Source organism: Leptodactylus fuscus, chromosome 1 (assembly GCF_031893055.1).
Source record: "Leptodactylus fuscus isolate aLepFus1 chromosome 1, aLepFus1.hap2, whole genome shotgun sequence".
In the NCBI taxonomy this organism is placed as follows: Eukaryota; Metazoa; Chordata; class Amphibia; order Anura; family Leptodactylidae; genus Leptodactylus; species Leptodactylus fuscus.
The window spans coordinates 169,736,081-169,754,626 of record NC_134265.1 but is presented as its reverse complement, the minus strand read 5'-3'; the positions used below and the strand labels follow the sequence as shown (position 1 = coordinate 169,754,626).

At 40.8% G+C, this 18,546-nt stretch overlaps 1 protein-coding gene across 1 annotated transcript; it reads left to right on the top strand.

The window, feature by feature from the left end:
* Positions 1-322: 322 nt before the first annotated feature.
* On the top strand, positions 323-7,451 carry DMRTA1 (DMRT like family A1). Its single transcript, XM_075263750.1, has 2 exons — positions 323-885; positions 6,613-7,451. Exons 1-2 carry the CDS (start codon positions 348-350, stop codon positions 7,449-7,451), a joined length of 1,377 nt encoding a protein of 458 aa, XP_075119851.1. The 5' UTR covers positions 323-347.
* Positions 7,452-18,546: the final 11,095 nt, after the last annotated feature.

Below are 18,546 nucleotides of genomic sequence, written 5' to 3'. Positions count from 1 at the left end.
TCTTTATGTAGTCTCTAATCTGGCCACACCTAGACCCCTATTCTACTGCTGTAGGGGAGTGTAGTTATTGTCACTATTACATGCTATTAATAGTACACCCTTTGTAAGAATGGTCAGAGAAATCCCTCTACGATTTATGCTACACCTCCTTTCAAGCATCTTATTGCAGGACCCTCCTGCCAAACCTGAAATCACACTGAACATCTGGTTTGCAAAGGAGGAGACTGGGGGATGGCTTCATAGTAACAGAGATTTGTTTACCAGTGTTTGACACACTGAACCACTCATTCTACTACAGGGAGGCAGTCAGGGCTGAGCTGAAGCTTTGCTCCAGTTGCCAAGTAGCAATGGATTGCAGTAGCTCCACTTCAAATATTACCTCTAGGTCCCTGCTACCCCCTAGCTTGCTTTCTCCAGTGCCACCTCCACCTCATTCATCCTCATCAACTTTGTCAGTACCACCATCAGTGCCCATGCCTGCCTCATTTTTGAGGCCTCCAACTCTTCTCTTAAGAGCCGCAGCTGCAGCCGCAGCAGCAGCTTGTACCCCACGTATGGCTTTGGAAAGAGGAGCAGGTGGAAGTGCTCTATATCCTCGAACGCCGAAATGTGCGCGATGCCGAAATCACGGGGTCGTATCAGCACTTAAAGGGCACAAACGTTTTTGTCGTTGGAGGGACTGTTCCTGTGCCAAATGTACCCTGATTGCCGAGCGTCAAAGAGTTATGGCTGCACAAGTAGCTCTTAGAAGACAGCAAGCTCAAGAAGAATGTGAAGTTCGGGGTGTGCAACATTTCATGTATACTGGATCTGTAAGTGATGGAGGGGAACATATTAGACATAAAACAGATATAATGCCAGTTTTCAGTCAGCAAGAGAATAAAGGTGAGTAAAAGTGATTTTATCCCTTACTTATTTATCTAGTACATATCTATCAATATATTTATTTATTTATTTATCTATCTATAGATACTGTATCTATCTATCTATCTATCTATCTATCTATCTATTTAAGAATCTTCTTCCGTATATCAGACTAGTTTATATCTACTATCTAAGAATCTTCTTACTATCTATCTATCTATCTATCTATCTATCTATCTATCATCTATCTATCTATTATACATAGCATCTATCTATCTATCTATGTGCTTATTTACCAATTTACATTTTTATCTATGTGTCAATCTATCAATCTACAATTTAATTTCTGAATAACCTTGAGGAAAGAAGAGAAAAGGAAGACATGATTAAAAGTTGAAATATGTTTCTATCTTTCCATGTACTTATGTGTCCATCTAATGTCTATCAATCGGTCTGTTAATTTATATTTTCATATTCAGCTATGATTCTTGGATCGGTCTATTTCTAGATTTGTTTATCTAGTTCACATCTATCTTTCTAGCTAATATTCTTCAGTCTATTAATCTACATTTCTATTATTTGTTCTATGTTTTTATAGGCCTATTAATGTTTATTAATCTGTCTATTAATTTCTATTTCAATCTATGAATATAGCTAAGAATCTAATAGCTATCTTTTCAAGAATATTTTATGTAATCTCTCTCATCTATCTATCTATCTATCTATCTATCTATCTATCTATCTATCTATCTATCTATCTCCTATCTATCATCTATCTATCTATCTATCTATCTATCTATCTATCTATCTATCTATCTCCATTTGTCTATGAATTTGTATTTCTATATATCTTCTTCCTTTCTGTCTGTGTATTTTGCGTGTATACTAATGGGTTTGTATAAGTATGGATTGATTTTTCAGTTTTAGTAAGGAACATAAATAACTCCTGATGTCATATTATCATCATCTATGGGATCATTGTATCTATTTCTATATCAGTTTATAGTAGTTCACGTCTATCTAATATCTATCCGTCTAATAATCAACATTTCAATCAATCTTTCTAAGTATTTATGTGTCTATTTAATGTGTGGCAATTTGTCTATTAATCTATATTTCTATCAATATATGAACCTAAGAATCTTTTGTCTATTAATTATCTATCAACCTATATTTCTATTTTTTTTTTTTTTTAAATGTAGATTGTGAGCCCACATAGAGCTCACAATGTACATTTTTTCCCTATCAGTATGTCTTTTTTGGAATATGGGATGGAAATCCATGCAAACACGGGGAGAACATACAAACTCCTTGCAGATGGTTTTTTGCCCTTGGCAGGATTTGAACACCAGGACTCCAGCGCTGCAAGGCTGCAGTGCTAACCACTGAGCCACCGTGTGGCCCCCCTATATTTCTATTTATCTGTCTAATATCTATCGGTCATTCTAGATATTATATAATCATTATCATATAATATTAATATTTCTATTTATCATTCTGTGTCTTTGTAATATCTATCCATTTATCATTATACATTTTTATGTGTCTATCAAAGAATATTCTATATAATGTCTGACAATCTATATTTCTATTTTTCGTGTCTGTCAACCTTCTTTCTATCATCTATAAATCATTCTAGCTTTCTATTTATCTTTCCATCTATCATTCTATAGTTCTATGTCTTTATCTATCTATCTATCTATCTATCTATCTATCATCTATCTATCTATCTATCTATCTATCCTATATACCATCTATCTATCAATCATTCCATCTATCTATCTATCTATCTATCTATCTATCTATCTATCTAAGAATATTCTATTTAATGTTTGTCAATCTTTGTTTCTATATCTCCATGTCTTTGTGTGTGTGATATCTATCAGTCTAAGAATCTATCTATCTATCTATCTATCTATCTATCTATCTATCTATCTAATATATGTTAACTATATCACTCTCTAAGGGTATGTATTGCTAAATATTCTGCGTGTAAACTAATGGATTGGTATGCATATGAATTTATTTATCTGTTGTGAGAAGGCACAAAATAAACCTGGATGCAATATCATATCATTATCACATTTATTATCTCACATGATAATAATAGTGCTTAATAGTGTTAAAGCAGGAAGGATGGTAAAAGGTTACTAGATGTTTGTTGACAAACAGTACAGTATATTTAGGCCAGAAAATAATATATACGTACAGTATGGCAGGTCAGAGCATCACTGAAACTTTAATCTACATTAACTTACAGCAAATTCATGAAGTGCTCTATGACATAATGATTTAGGGAAATCAGTATTAAAACAAATGTGTCATACGAACAGCGCTATTGATTTATAACCCCATATTAAGTTGACACATCTCATCTGTGGAAATGCTGATTTGCTGGAGTCACAAAACCAGATCATTGATTAGGGACAAAACCAGATCATAAATTACAAACTGAGAGCCTCTGCTATATTTATTTAGGTGTTTTCTTAGAAAATCTTGGAGAATATAATTATTTCAGATCAAGGTATATATATATATATATATATATATATATATATATATATATATATATATATATATATTTCTTCTAATGAACATTTGGCATAATACTATTTTTTTTATAAAGCGAAAAATGTGTTTTCCCCAGCATACTTTAGCATAAACATAAAGGTGAGTAACTAGTTTGAAACTAATTCAAATTAATTACTCGTTTATTATTAATTATTATTATTACTATTATTATTATTATTATATGCAAACATGCAACATAATATAACAAAATATTTACTTTATTCAATTTGAAATCGATCTTGTCATATTCCACAGCATCAACGATAGCAGGCTCAATAAAATAAACTTTATATCATTTAAGAAGTAGAATATAGAATACTGTAAATATTAGAATTTAAAACTTATAATTTATAACGAAAAAGTTTGTTTTACAAATTTTTTTACTAAAATATATTTACTTTCATATTTGGCCCCTTTTCTGGTGTATTCTATCTCCATGGATGTTTGATGTATTTTATATACACAACTGATTATAGTAAACTATGAATAATCAAGTGGCACATTTATTTAGAATGAATTAATGTTTTGTTTGTGTGGAATATTCTAGAGGTGTCGTAAATGGAAACAAAACCATCAAATGTATTGCGATTGTATTAAGAGTTAAATAACAATAGTCCAATACTCTTTTACTTATTCACAGAACTTATTGTTCTGTGAATGGAGACTATCAACTCCTCTGTTCTATGATTACAATACCATTTTACCTATTAATATTGAATTAATAGAAATAATTTTTGAGTCTGATAAGAACTTCTTGCAGATGTAAAAATAAATAATCTCCATAGTTTGTCATCCTTAAGCTTATTGCAAACAGCACTTTTCACAGTTTTGCAATTTGAAACTTCAAGTAAAAACTTGCCAGCAAAGAAAGCAGCGTACAATAAGTGATATTTATTCAGATAACTGTGTGACAATAAAAAAATACTGAGAAAAAGGCAAGTTATATTGATTAATAATCATATATTATCTATACATTATTATACATTTTATGTTAATATATTTACCTTCATGTTTCAAAAATATACCTAGCCTACTATTTAAATATTGTATATATATATATATATATATATATATATATATATATATATATATATGAAACATAAATGATGCTTACACTTTAATCCAATATTTATAGGAACGCGTTTTAAGGTAACATAGCTACATATGTGATCTAAAGAAATAATATGAAGGTTGCTTTATATGCAAATTGTCTCACGTTGCATATGTAAAAAAAAAATGTTTAAGAAATATCTTTTAACATTCAAAATCGTATGTAAACCAGGGTAATATTTGCCCCATATTGGCAGATATCAGATTACAAACTACGAACTTTCAATAAACTACAGCAAAACTTACAGCATTTCAACTAGTCTACATAAATACAAGTAAAAATGTGAAAATATTCTCTTGATCGCTATACTAATTCAGAATTAAGGCAAATATTTAATAAGAGTAATAAAGTTGAGAGCTGAGATTGATAAAGTTATTCACGTGTAAATTTCTTACGTATAAGACATTTTACTTCTGTTTGCCTATTCTTACCTTTGCTATGCATCTACAAGGTTCTGTTGAGAAGGTACATTTAAGGCAGCAATTATTTTGGATATTGATTATATGTCATATTACTTAATAGCAGCTAAAGATTACACAAGTATAATATGGCTTTGATAATTCACATGTGACTAGGCGTGTCTCACTTGAGTATAACTTGAACTTTTGCTGTTGGAATACACTTACCAAATGTAAAAAATGAAACCTTTACCATGCCTATACAAGTTTTCTAGTGCATAACTAAACTAAAATGACCATCCAGAACTGTACAGAGTGAAATAGCTTTCTAATCTCCCGTGCACATAACCACATATTAGTTCACACCTAAAAAAAAGCTTCTGGCAGGAATGGAGATGAAGTCTTGGCACTTAATTGACTTTAATTCAAGAAGAGGATTCTAGAATAGGAACAACTGTCTTATTTCAATCTAGAATATGGAATCATGTGAAAATAATAATTGTGTATAACACCTAAAATTACATATTTCACTATTATGTACTAAAAATATTATATGAAACCACCAGCTTGGATCTGATTTCTGTATGGCATACTGTATTTTCTATTCTTTTCTGCTGTTCTTTACATATTGATGAGGGTTTACATACTAAAGACAAAAATACACAAAAAACAGTACAATAGATTAACTTAGTAACCAACTGGTACAGTGGCATAGAGAACCCAGCCAGCAAGGGCTTACAATGTATAAGTGAAGAGAGACAGCTGTATGGAAATGCTATACATAGCAATGCCAATGTATTTGTTTGCCAGTGCCTTGTATATAACATTAGATGTAACATAGACAACTGCAGAAAGTGTCCCGTACAGCTAAAAAGGAGGCGTTCAGGTGTAAATTAGCCAAATGTGCGCTTATAAAGAAGTCTATGGAAATGTATATATCTAGGGGTGTATATGCTGAGAGAAACTGACAAACAGCATGAACATAAACAGCACCTAAACTGCAGAATACATCAGTCAGAACAGGCTAAATGATACACTTTTACAAAACTATTAGGTTGACATAGAAAATAGAGACATCACATTCAGAGGACCCATAGTATTCTGTGTACTCATAACGTGCAGTCATTTTGGTACATGTTTTCACTTATGTTTGCCATGTACCAATGTAGTCTATGCACCCTTAGGATTCATGGTCATACCTTAGACTGGTGACGAAGAAAGGGATTCTACCATAATAGGAATTTATGGTGCAGTATTTACACAGGATTGACCATAAAGGTCTTATACATGTGAGTCTGAACTCTATGCCGAGAATGGTGGTTGAGAACTCACATCCTGTGCTTGGGATGAATGGAAAAGTGTTCACACAAGTGTTACTCTCTCCATTTATTTCTATACAAGTTCAGAAAACTGCTGTCAAACTTATCTGGCTGGTTTGAAAACTCACATAATAAATAAATGGGGAGAGCTGGACATGCCCGGCCACCTCTCTATATACCTAGGTCATGGTATCACCATTTTTCAGAATCTGTTTATATTTCATAAATGCATAACATGGGAATTTCTCTTTAAGCATAACCTTAAATACTTAATTTAATCACAAAATAGAGTAATTATAAACAATAAGACAGCAAAATACTAAATTGCTTTTGTATATTTTTCCTTTAGATTCAGATAATTCAAAGGAGAAATATAATCAGTTCTACGACAGATTATCAAGTTCCAACACCAATGCTACTGTGTCACAGACACCTCCAAATGGGCAAGCCAGGGCAGATCACCTACTAAAGTCCTCTGGTCTGAAAACAGCAAGCAAAGAAGTATCCATTGAGTCTCCCTGCTCTGAAAGAAGATCCGAAGGTGCGGACAGTCCAACATCTTTGTCATCTTCTGATCTGGAATCAGGAAATGAAAGTGAGTGGCCAAAAGAGAACAGTGCTTCAAATTCTAATGTCCCAGTTGTCTCTGTAAAACCAAGAGATCCCCTGGAGATTTTAAGCAAAGTTTTTCCCAACCATAAACTAACCACTTTAGAAGGCATTTTACACTACTGCAAAGGAGACGTTGTCCAAGCTATAGAGTTGGTTTTAAATGGCAAAGAACACACACAAGATGGCAAAGAAATTGATGGTCCATCTGGATCAGACCTCAGTAAGTTCTCAAGGGATTCAGCATTGAACTTTACTGGGTTAGGCTTTGGTGGTTTTGGTGCTAAATCTGCCTTTTCCCCTTTGCACACAAGTCCATCATCAGCTGGTGCTGACGCTAGTATGTTTCATCAAAGACTTGGACTCAGTCCATTACGCTTTGCTTATTCCACATCTAACAGAGGTCTTCCTGGATTTATCTCTCCGTACTTTACATCTGGCTTTGTTCCATCTTTTCCTTTTCATCCTGGAATGGATTACTCATTTCCTGGAATGTTACGGGATGCTTCTTACTACCAACGTAAGGACGGTGGGAATATCAATGGACTTTACCCTAGAATAAACCAAGAAAATCACTAGTAAGAGAAAAAATATAACACATCAATGCCTTACCTGTAGTTCAGAAGGAATGTTTTGAATGATTCTTTGTATATTAATAATACTTTTATATGCTTTGTATTTTTTGTAGAAGTCTGTATTATTTGTTAAAATTAACTGTATAATAATTGTCAATCATTGCAATAAAGCTGTTCAATTTATGTCATGTGTATTTTGTCTATATGAGTCCACTTACTAACACTGACATATAAAGTACACTAACCCTTTTAAGCAGTGTCTAGCCCCTATACTGTTAAATAAACAGCTTTTGGTTCCATAGCAAGATCCAAACTGGATGGCGCACAACTAAATCTACGTACAGCTGCAATTCCATTGTTTTGTTTTTTTTCCTTCAAATAATTGCATTATGGAGAGATTTTCTTCAAAGGTATTAATTTAATAGGAAAATATACTTATGACATCTTAACACGTAGAAACGCCAAGTGTTGGGAAAATGAATGCCTACAGATCAACAGTAGAGATCTGCTGCTGCTGTACAGCCTCAATGCACATTGTCTATGGTAATTTCATGGTTTGTAACAGGCGTAGGCTTTTACAGAAAGTATTTTTTACCAAAGTGAGAAGTTTAATGGGGGGGCAGTCTTTTTTAAGTTCTTAATTTATTTATAAATTTCTATAAGGAATAGAAGAGGAATGACACACTCTAGAGTTCTAAGAGAAGATATTAAAACATTTAATGAGGAAAACAAATATTTACTGAGACATAAATGTCTGATAACTTCTCCATGTGGTGTAAACTCTGCAGCAAAACTTTTACAATCTCTACACATTGCAGAAAAATACCCACAGCTGAAATGCTGAAATTTCCAAAACTGTTGCATTTTTGGAAATCGCAGCATGTCAATTATACCTACAGAAATGTTGGCGGTTTCCACTATGCCCTGTTCACATCTGCTCTAGTATTCCGTCCAGGGAGAGTCCACACGGAGACCCCCCGAAACGGAATACAAATGCAATTGCAAGCGCTGTGCTGTAAAAGCACACGGACCCCATAGACTATAATGGGGACCATGTGCTTGCCACACACTGCCCGCATGAATCATGTCCGCATGTTCATGTTCCATTTGGGGGGGTCTCCAGACGGAATACAAAAGCAGATGTGAACCAACCCTAAACAGTCAATGGGGCCGGTATGTACGTGAACTCTTGTGCTGCATGTGAACACTTGTGGTCCCTCATAAATTGATTCTTAGACCTAGATATTTCCCAAACACAAGGACACATAGGGCGCCCTTGTACCACATTTTGTTTGTCTTGCTAGCGACTCTCACTGGTCTTTGCTCAGATTCACTTTCTATTTTCCAGTGGTGCACACACAGGTTTCATATTAGACTGAGGTCTAAATCACTAATAATACACTATTCGAGTCTGCCAGCATGGACCAGGCCAAGAAATTTACAGCAGTGGAACCTATTTCTACAGGTGTTCATATGCACATAAAAACACTTTTTGGCCTCATTTCTAAGAAGTAGAGATGAGGGAGTAGTTAAATACTCGATATTCGTTTCGAGTAGCCCCTCAATATTTGACTACTCGAATCGAATATCAAATCCTATTATACTCTATGGGGGAAAAATGCTCGTTTCAGGGGTAGGCAACATTCGATCAAACTGAACTTACCAAGTCCACGAGTGAGGGTCGGGCTGGATTCTCTGAGAAGTCTTCTCCATGCAGCATCCCCGCGTCCTCAATAGGCAATGAATTTACTCTGCTAGGCATCGGGCCTGGGCATAGACGACTGCGCATGCCCGCACTACAAGAAAATGGCCGCTTACAGTCAAAGCGGCCATTTTCTTGTAGCGCGGGCATGCGCAGTCGGTTCTGTCCAGGCCCGATGCCTGACAGAGTGAATTCAGAACCGGAAGACGCCGCAGGGACGCAGCGAGGAGAAGACTTCTAATAGTAGGAGACGAATCAGTGTTGGTTGGCCGACTGTATAGCATTCGGCCAATCAACGCTGGTTCTTCATCAAATTTTTCCATTCAAATAGTGAGTGGTACTCTATTGAGTACGAGTATTTCAAATACCGTAGTATTCAATCGAATACCTACTTGATCGAATACTACTCGCTCATCTCTACTAAGAAGCACCACAAGGTCATGGCCATAATACTTTAGGATGAAGCTAGCCTTTCAACCAATCAAGACAAGGGGCACATTCATTTACCTAGAGCATTTACTTCACTTTGAGATGTCATTCACAAAGCAACTGATGTCTCAACCATGCTGGCTGCATACTAGATGTCAAATAGTGCAACTTCCTGAAATGTCACACAATTTTCTTTTCACCCCCTTGCCTCTGTTTCTGTCCTGGGGTGCTGGCAATATCCTGCTCTCTTGCTCATGTCTTGAACTAGGGCTCTCTTAGCTCTGTGAGCTGGAAATATGTGCCCACATAGACCTCAGGCCGCAGCAAGACACTGTAAGATGATTGAGAATATGGGGCTTAGGGTGGAAGAATACGTGACATAACGGGTCTCTTCCTGAGGCCTTCTGAAGCTGCTGATTAGCCTCAGTGGTCATGTGACCACTGAGGTCAATTATTGGACTCACTGGAACCCAGAAAGAGACCCCTGGGAGAAGCCATTGGAGTAGAAGAATGAGACATGCCACAAGGACTGCGGAGCATCAGTTACAGGTGAATATGCACTTTTTAAAAAAATTTCACTGCCCCCAGCTGATTTAAAAGTTAAAGGGGTTGTCCAATTTTGCCTGGACAACCCCTTTAAGGATGGACCAATACTGATGTGCCATGTGCATCCCTCCAAAACCAGGATTTGATAGCTAGCCTTCCCCTACACTTCTTCGATCCTGAAAAGCTCTTTCATGACTTAGTGAGACAGGAGAATGAACTTTATGGCCACATTCACCTTTTTTGCCTACTTGGTATCTCTGCCCTAATGGTAATGCCCTTAGAGGGGTTTTCCAAGATAAAATGTAATTCTCAGACTAATCTAAACACCCTCCCACTGCCTACTTTCTAAACTACATAATTTAACAAAAATGAATATTTACCCATATCCCTGGGGAGGTCATGTGACTACCCCAGGCACATTTTCTGATTATCCGGCAATGTTTCATTTCCCCGTTTCTGGAAACAGATTGTCACCAATACTACCCCCCTCCATCCCATCATACTTACCTCTCATCCTGTCAGACTTCCTTCAGCAGGAAAGGCTACTCCTCTTGTGTGACGTCTGCTGGCGTATATACAGGCTGGAGGAGACTCCCATAGATACGCAGTAGAGATGGATTGCAGCTCAGGACTATTGCTTACATGACATCAAATTCAAAGAAGAGGAGGAGCCATCCCCACAAAAGGAAGTCTGAAAGGAAGACAGGTAAGTATGATGGGGTGGGGTGGAGTTAGTTTGGAAGGGCTCTTAGTGGGCAGGATAGCTTGGGAGACAGGGAGGTGGGATGAGAGAGGGAGTGGGAGGGGAAGAGAGGGAGGTAGTGTGAGTTATCCTACAACTACCATGATGCATTTCATGAGCTAAGACACCAGGAAGCAAAACCAGTAAACAACTGCAGAAGATGCCAGGAGCTCCCAGAGAATCTTAAAAATCACAAAAAAACACTGCTAAAGGTATTTCGGTGTATTTACTAACCCATTAATTTTTTTTCAAAAAAGATTTTTTTTGCCCAGAAAACCTCTTTAATCCTGCTTGAACCATCACCCAAATTCATAGGAAGACTTACAAAACATGTATGATGAAGATTTCTGTGTTTGATATAGTGTACTAACCTTATTACTCTTGCCAAGTATATAAATTATCTTGCTTTAGAAAAATAGGGACTTTATGATAATGAATGACCATAAGAAAAAGAAATAGCAGTAATAATTTTGAATCTGTACTATGCAATGGCTCTGCTTACCAATAATGAAAACTTAATGATGCTTTATAGGAAAAATGTTCTTATATGTACCGAGAAGATTAGTACGATATGCATCAATTACTGTATTCAACAAGCCATGGCTTATTAACAGTCTTTGTCTATATTGTATTTTCATAGTAAACAAAGGTTTTAATGTAATGAAATTCCCATGAAAACATTCATTTCTCATGCTAGCAATGCAATGCATTCTCATGAGTTATTGTTTGACCACAATAGATCCATACAATATGGTGTATTTCTATGATACAAATACATATAAATAATTGTAAGTCATTTTAATGTTTAACTAAACTGTAACTCCTTGTAAGAAAATGTCTAAGGCAGATCTTACAGTTATGCCTATTTATTCTGAATATATATTTACTAGAGATGAGCGAACAGTGTTCTATCGAACTCATGTTCGATCGGATATTAGGCTGTTCGGCATGTTCGAATCGAATCGAACACCGCGTGGTAAAGTGCGCCATTACTCGATTCCCCTCCCACCTTCCCTGGCGCCTTTTTTGCTCCAATAACAGCGCAGGGTAGGTGGGACAGGAACTACGACACCGGTGACGTTGAAAAAAGTAGGCAAAACCCATTGGCTGCCGAAAACATGTGACCTCTAATTTAAAAGAACAGCGCCGCCCAGGTTCGCGTCATTCTGAGCTTGCAATTCACCGAGGACGGAGGTTTCCGTCCAGCTAGCTAGGGCTTAGATTCTGGGTAGGCAGGGACAGGCTAGGATAGGAAGGAGAAGACAACCACAACAGCTCTTGTAAGAGCTAAATTCCAGGGAGAAGCTTGTCAGTGTAACGTGGCACTGACGGGCTCAATCGCCGCAACCCAGCTTTCCCAGGATCCTGAATGGAATACACTGTCAGTGTATTCCCGTATACCCGATATATACCCCCGATACCCGTTCCAACGGTGTGCCCCCCCACCTTCACCCCAGAAATACCCTGCAAGTCCCCTAGCAATAGAATTGGGGCTATATACACCCACTATTTTTGCTACTGCCATATAGTGCCAGTTTCTGACTGGTAATTCAAAGAATATATTGGGGTTATAAATACCCTCATTTCTTGCTACTGGTATATAGTGCCATTGTCTGACTGGGAATTCAAAGAATATATTGGGGTTACGTGCACCCAAAATTTTTACTACTGGTATACAGTGCCATTGTCTGACTGGGAATTCAAAGAATATATTGGGAATACAAATACCCTCATTTCTTGCTACTGCCATATAGTGCCAGTTTCTGACTGGTAATTCAAAGAATATATTGGGGTTACGTGCACCCACAATTTTTACTACTGGTATACAGTGCCATTGTCTGACTGGGAATTCAAAGAATATATTGGGGTTATAAATACCCTCATTTCTTGCTCTTGCCATATAGTGCCAGTTTCTGACTGGTAATTCAAAGAATATATTGGGGTTACGTGCACCCACAATTTTTACTACTGGTATACAGTGCCATTGTCTGACTGGGAATTCAAAGAATATATTGGGAATACAAATACCCTCATTTCTTGCTACTGCCATATAGTGCCAGTTTCTGACTGGTAATTCAAAGAATATATTGGGGTTACGTGCACCCACAATTTTTACTACTGGTATACAGTGCCAGTTTCTGACTGGTAATTCAAAGAATATATTGGGGTTACGTGCACCCACAATTTTTACTACTGGTATACAGTGCCATTGTCTGACTGGGAATTCAAAGAATATATTGGGAATACAAATACCCTCATTTCTTGCTACTGCCATATAGTGCCAGTTTCTGACTGGTAATTCAAAGAATATATTGGGGTTACGTGCACCCACAATTTTTACTACTGGTATACAGTGCCATTGTCTGACTGGGAATTCAAAGAATATATTGGGAATACAAATACCCTCATTTCTTGCTACTGCCATATAGTGCCAGTTTCTGACTGGTAATTCAAGGAATATATTGGGGTTACGTGCACCCACAATTTTTACTACTGGTATACAGTGCCATTGTCTGACTGGGAATTCAAAGAATATATTGGGAATACAAATACCCTCATTTCTTGCTACTGCCATATAGTGCCAGTTTCTGACTGGTAATTCAAAGAATATATTGGGGTTACGTGCACCCACAATTTTTACTACTGGTATACAGTGCCATTGTCTGACTGGGAATTCAAAGAATATATTGGGGTTATAAATACCCTCATTTCTTGCTACTGCCATATAGTGCCAGTTTCTGACTGGTAATTCAAAGAATATATTGGGGTTACGTGCACCCACAATTTTTACTACTGGTATACAGTGCCATTGTCTGACTGGGAATTCAAAGAATATATTGGGAATACAAATACCCTCATTTCTTGCTACTGCCATATAGTGCCAGTTTCTGACTGGTAATTCAAAGAATATATTGGGGTTATGTGCACCCACAATTTTTACTACTGGTATACAGTGCCATTGTCTGACTGGGAATTCAAAGAATATATTGGGAATACAAATACCCTCATTTCTTGCTACTGCCATATAGTGCCAGTTTCTGACTGGTAATTCAAAGAATATATTGGGGTTACGTGCACCCACAATTTTTACTACTGGTATACAGTGCCATTGTCTGACTGGGAATTCAAAGAATATATTGGGAATACAAATACCCTCATTTCTTGTTACTGCCATATAGTGCCAGTTTCTGACTGGTAATTCAAAGAATATATTGGGGTTACGTGCACCCACAATTTTTACTACTGGTATACAGTGCCATTGTCTGACTGGGAATTCAAAGAATATATTGGGAATACAAATACCCTCATTTCTTGCTACTGCCATATAGTGCCAGTTTCTGACTGGTAATTCAAAGAATATATTGGGGTTACGTGCACCCACAATTTTTACTACTGGTATACAGTGCCAATTTCTAACTAGGAATTCAAAATGCGCAAGGCTCCCGGAAAGGGACGTGGACGAGGCCGTGGGCGAGGTCGGGGGAATGGTTCTGGGGAGCAAGGTAGCAGTGAAGCCACAGGGCGTCCCGTGCCTACTCCTGTGGGGCAGCAAGCATTGCGCCACTCCACAGTGCCAGGGTTGCTTGCCACATTAACTAAACTGCAGGGTACAAACCTTAGTAGGCCCGAGAACCAGGAACAGGTCTTGCAATGGCTGTCAGAGAACGCTTACAGCACATTGTCCAGCAGCCAGTCAGACTCTGCCTCCTCTCCTCCTATTACCCAACAGTCTTGTCTTCCTTCCTCCCAAAATTCCGAAGCTTTACAGAACAATAACCCAAACTGTCCCTGCTCCCCAGAGCTGTTCTCCGCTCCTTTCATTGTCCCTCAACCTACCTCTCCACGTCACGATTCCACGAACCTAACAGAGGAGCATCTGTGTCCAGATGCTCAAACACTAGAGTCTCCTCCATCTCCGTTCGATTTGGTGGTGGATGACCAGCAACCCACCCTCATCGACGATGATGTGACGCAGTTGCCGTCAGGGCATCCAGTTGACCGGCGCATTGTGCGGGAGGAGGAGATGAGACAGGAGTTGGAAGAGGAAGTGGTGGATGATGAGGACACTGACCCGACCTGGACAGGGGGGATGTCAAGCGGGGAAAGTAGTGTGGATGTTGAGGCAGGTGCAGCACCAAAAAGGGTAGCTAGAGGCAGAGGCAGAGGTCAGCAGCTTAGGCGAAGCCAGGCCACACCCGGAATCTCCCAAGATGTTCCAGTTCGTACCCAGCCCCGAAAAACTCCCACCTCGAGGGCACGTTTCTCGAAGGTGTGGAGTTTTTTCAAGGAATGCGCCGAGGACAGATATAGTGTTGTCTGCACAATTTGCCTCTCGAAATTGATTAGGGGCTCTGAGAAGAGCAACCTGTCCACCACTTCAATGCGCCGTCATTTGGAATCCAAGCACTGGAATCAGTGGCAGGCAGCAACGGCAGGACAAAGGCCGCCTGCCGTTCAGGCCACTGCCACTGCCTCTGCCACTGCCTCTGCCTCTGCCACTGCCACTGCTGACTGTGCTGGCGATGCACTCCAGAGGACGAGCCAGGACACCACTTCATCTGCCTCCGCCACTTTGTTGACTTCTCCCTCATCCTCCCCTGTTCCTGTCTTATCTCCTTCTCCTGCACCATCAAAGGCACCATCAGGCGCTTCTTTACAACAACCCACCATCTCTCAGACATTGGAGCGGCGGCAGAAATACACTGCTAACCACCCACACGCGCAAGCCTTGAACGCCAACATCGCTAAACTGCTGGCCCAGGAGATGTTGGCGTTCCGGCTTGTTGAAACTCCCGCCTTCCTGGACCTGATGGCAACTGCGGCACCTCGCTATGCCGTCCCTAGCCGTCACTACTTCTCCCGGTGTGCCGTCCCCGCCTTGCACCAGCACGTGTCACTCAACATCAGGTGGGCCCTTAGTTCCGCGCTTTGCACAAAGGTCCACTTGACCACCGACGCGTGGACAAGTGCATGCGGACAGGGACGCTACATTTCACTGACGGCACACTGGGTGAATGTAGTTGAGGCTGGGACTGCTTCCCAAACTGGCCCGGTGTACCTCGTCTCCCCGCCTAACATTCCTGGCAGGGACACGAGAAGAACACCCCCCTCCTCCTCCTCCTCTACCGCCTCCTCCTCCGCCACCGCCTCCTCCTCCGCCACCGCCTCCTCCTCCGCTGTTAGATTGACCCCAGCTACGAGTTGGAAACGTTGCAGCACTGGCGTTGGTAGACGTCAGCAGGCTGTGCTGAAGCTGATCAGCTTGGGGGACAGACAGCACACTGCCTCCGAGGTGAGGGATGCCCTCCTCGATGAGACGGCAATATGGTTTGAGCCGCTGCACCTGGGCCCAGGCATGGTCGTTTGTGATAACGGCCGGAACCTGGTAGCAGCTCTGGAGCTTGCCGGACTCCAACATGTTCCATGCCTGGCCCACGTCTTCAACCTAGTGGTGCAACGTTTCCTAAAGAGCTACCCCAATGTTCCAGAGCTACTGGTGAAAGTGCGGCGCATGTGCGCCCACTTTCGCAAGTCGACAGTAGCCGCTGCTAGCTTAAAATCTCTCCAGCAACGCCTGCATGTGCCACAACACCGGCTTTTGTGCGACGTCCCCACACGCTGGAACTCAACGTTTCAGATGTTGAATAGAGTGGTTGAGCAGCAGAGACCTTTGATGGAATACCAGCTACAAAACCCTAGGGTGCCACAAAGTCAGCTGCCTCAGTTTCTCATCCATGAGTGGCCATGGATGAGAGACCTTTGTGACATCCTACGGGTGTTTGAGGAGTCCACAAGGAGGGTGAGCTCTGAGGATGCGATGGTGAGCCTTACAATCCCGCTCTTGTGTGTTCTGAGAGAATCCCTGATTGACATCAGGGATAACTCAGATCACACAGAGGAGTTAGGGATAGCATCCGATCCGTCACAGCTGGAGAGTAGGTCCACACATCTGTCCGCTTCACTGCGTTTAATGGAGGAGGAGGAGGAGGAGGAGGAGGAGGAAGAAGAGTTGTCCGATGATGTGATGGTGATACAGGAGGCTTCCGGGCAACTTCGAATCGTCCCATTGTTGCAGCGCGGATGGGTAGACATGGAGGATGAGGAGGAAATGGAGATTGAACTTTCCGGTGGGGCCAGAGGAGTCATGCCAACTAACACTGTGGCAGACATGGCTGAGTTCATGTTGGGGTGCTTTACAACCGACAAGCGTATTGTCAAAATCATGGAGGACAACCAGTACTGGATCTTTGCTATCCTTGACCCCCGGTATAAAAACAACATCTCGTCTTTTATTCCGGTAGAGGGGAGGGCCAATCGCATCAATGCTTGCCACAGGCAATTGGTGCAGAATATGATGGAGATGTTTCCAGCATGTGACGTTGGCGGCAGGGAGGGCAGTTCCTCCAGTAGGCAACCAAGTTCTCACCGGTCCACATAAACGAGGGGCACACTGTCTAAGGTCTGGGACACCTTGATGGCACCCCCTCGCCAAAGTGCCGCCACGGAGGGTCCTAGTGTCACCAGGCGTGAGAAGTATAGGCGCATGTTGCGGGAATACCTTTCCGACCACAGCCCTGTCCTCTCCGACCCCTCTGCGCCCTACACGTATTGGGTGTCGAAGTTGGACCTGTGGCTTGAACTTGCCCTATATGCCTTGGAGGTGCTGTCCTGTCCTGCCGCCAGCGTCCTATCTGAGAGGGTGTTCAGTGCAGCCGGTGGCATCATCACTGACAAGCGCACCCGTCTGTCAGCTGAGAGTGCCGACCGGCTCACTTTGATAAAAATGAACCACCACTGGGTAGAGCCGTCATTTTTGTGCCCACCTGTGTAAAGCACCCCAACATGAAACTCCATGTCTGTACTCAACCTCTCCAATTCCTCCGCATCCTCATACTCATCCACCATAAGCGTTGCACAATTCTGCTAATACTAGGCTCCCTCCACCCTGATTTCCCCCAACTCTGCTGGTTAGAGGCTCCCTCCACCCTGATTTCCACCAACTCTGCTGGTTAGAGGCTCCCTCCACCATGAATTGGTCCAAACTGGGCTGTTTAGCGGCTCCCTCCACCATTAATTGGTCCAAACTGGGCTGGTTAGAGGCTCCCTCCACCATGAATTGGTCCAAACTGGGTTTTTTAGAGGCTCCCTCCACCATGAATTTGCCCAAACTGGGCTGGTTAGAGGCTCCCTCCACCATGAATTGGTCCAAACTGGGCTGGTTAGAGGCTCCCTCCACCATTAATTGGTCCAAACTGGGCTGTTTAGAGGCTCCCTCCACCATGAATTTGCCCAAACTGGGCTGGTTAGAGGCTCCCTCCACCATGAATTGGTCCAAACTTGGCTGTTTAGAGGCTCCCTCCACCATTAATTGGTCCAAACTGGGCTGGTTAGAGGCTCCCTCCACCATGAATTGGTCCAAACTGGGTTTTTTAGAGGCTCCCTCCACCATGAATTTGCCCAAACTGGGCTGGTTAGAGGCTCCCTCCACCATGAATTGGTCCAAACTGGGTTTTTTAGAGGCTCCCTCCACCATGAATTTGCCCAAACTGGGCTGGTTAGAGGCTCCCTCCACCATGAATTGGTCCAAACTGGGCTGGTTAGAGGCTCCCTCCACCATTAATTGGTCCAAACTGGGCTGTTTAGAGGCTCCCTCCACCATGAATTTGCCCAAACTGGGCT

What these genes read in the sequence shown, in the direction of transcription:
- DMRTA1 (XM_075263750.1), top strand. Translation starts at nt 348, where the DNA reads ATGGATTGCAGTAGCTCCACTTCAAATATTACCTCTAGGTCCCTGCTA. An exon ending in CAGTCAGCAAGAGAATAAAG is followed by an intron (nt 886 to 6,612) that starts GTGAGTAAAAGT and finishes TTTTTCCTTTAG; the next exon opens with ATTCAGATAATTCAAAGGAG.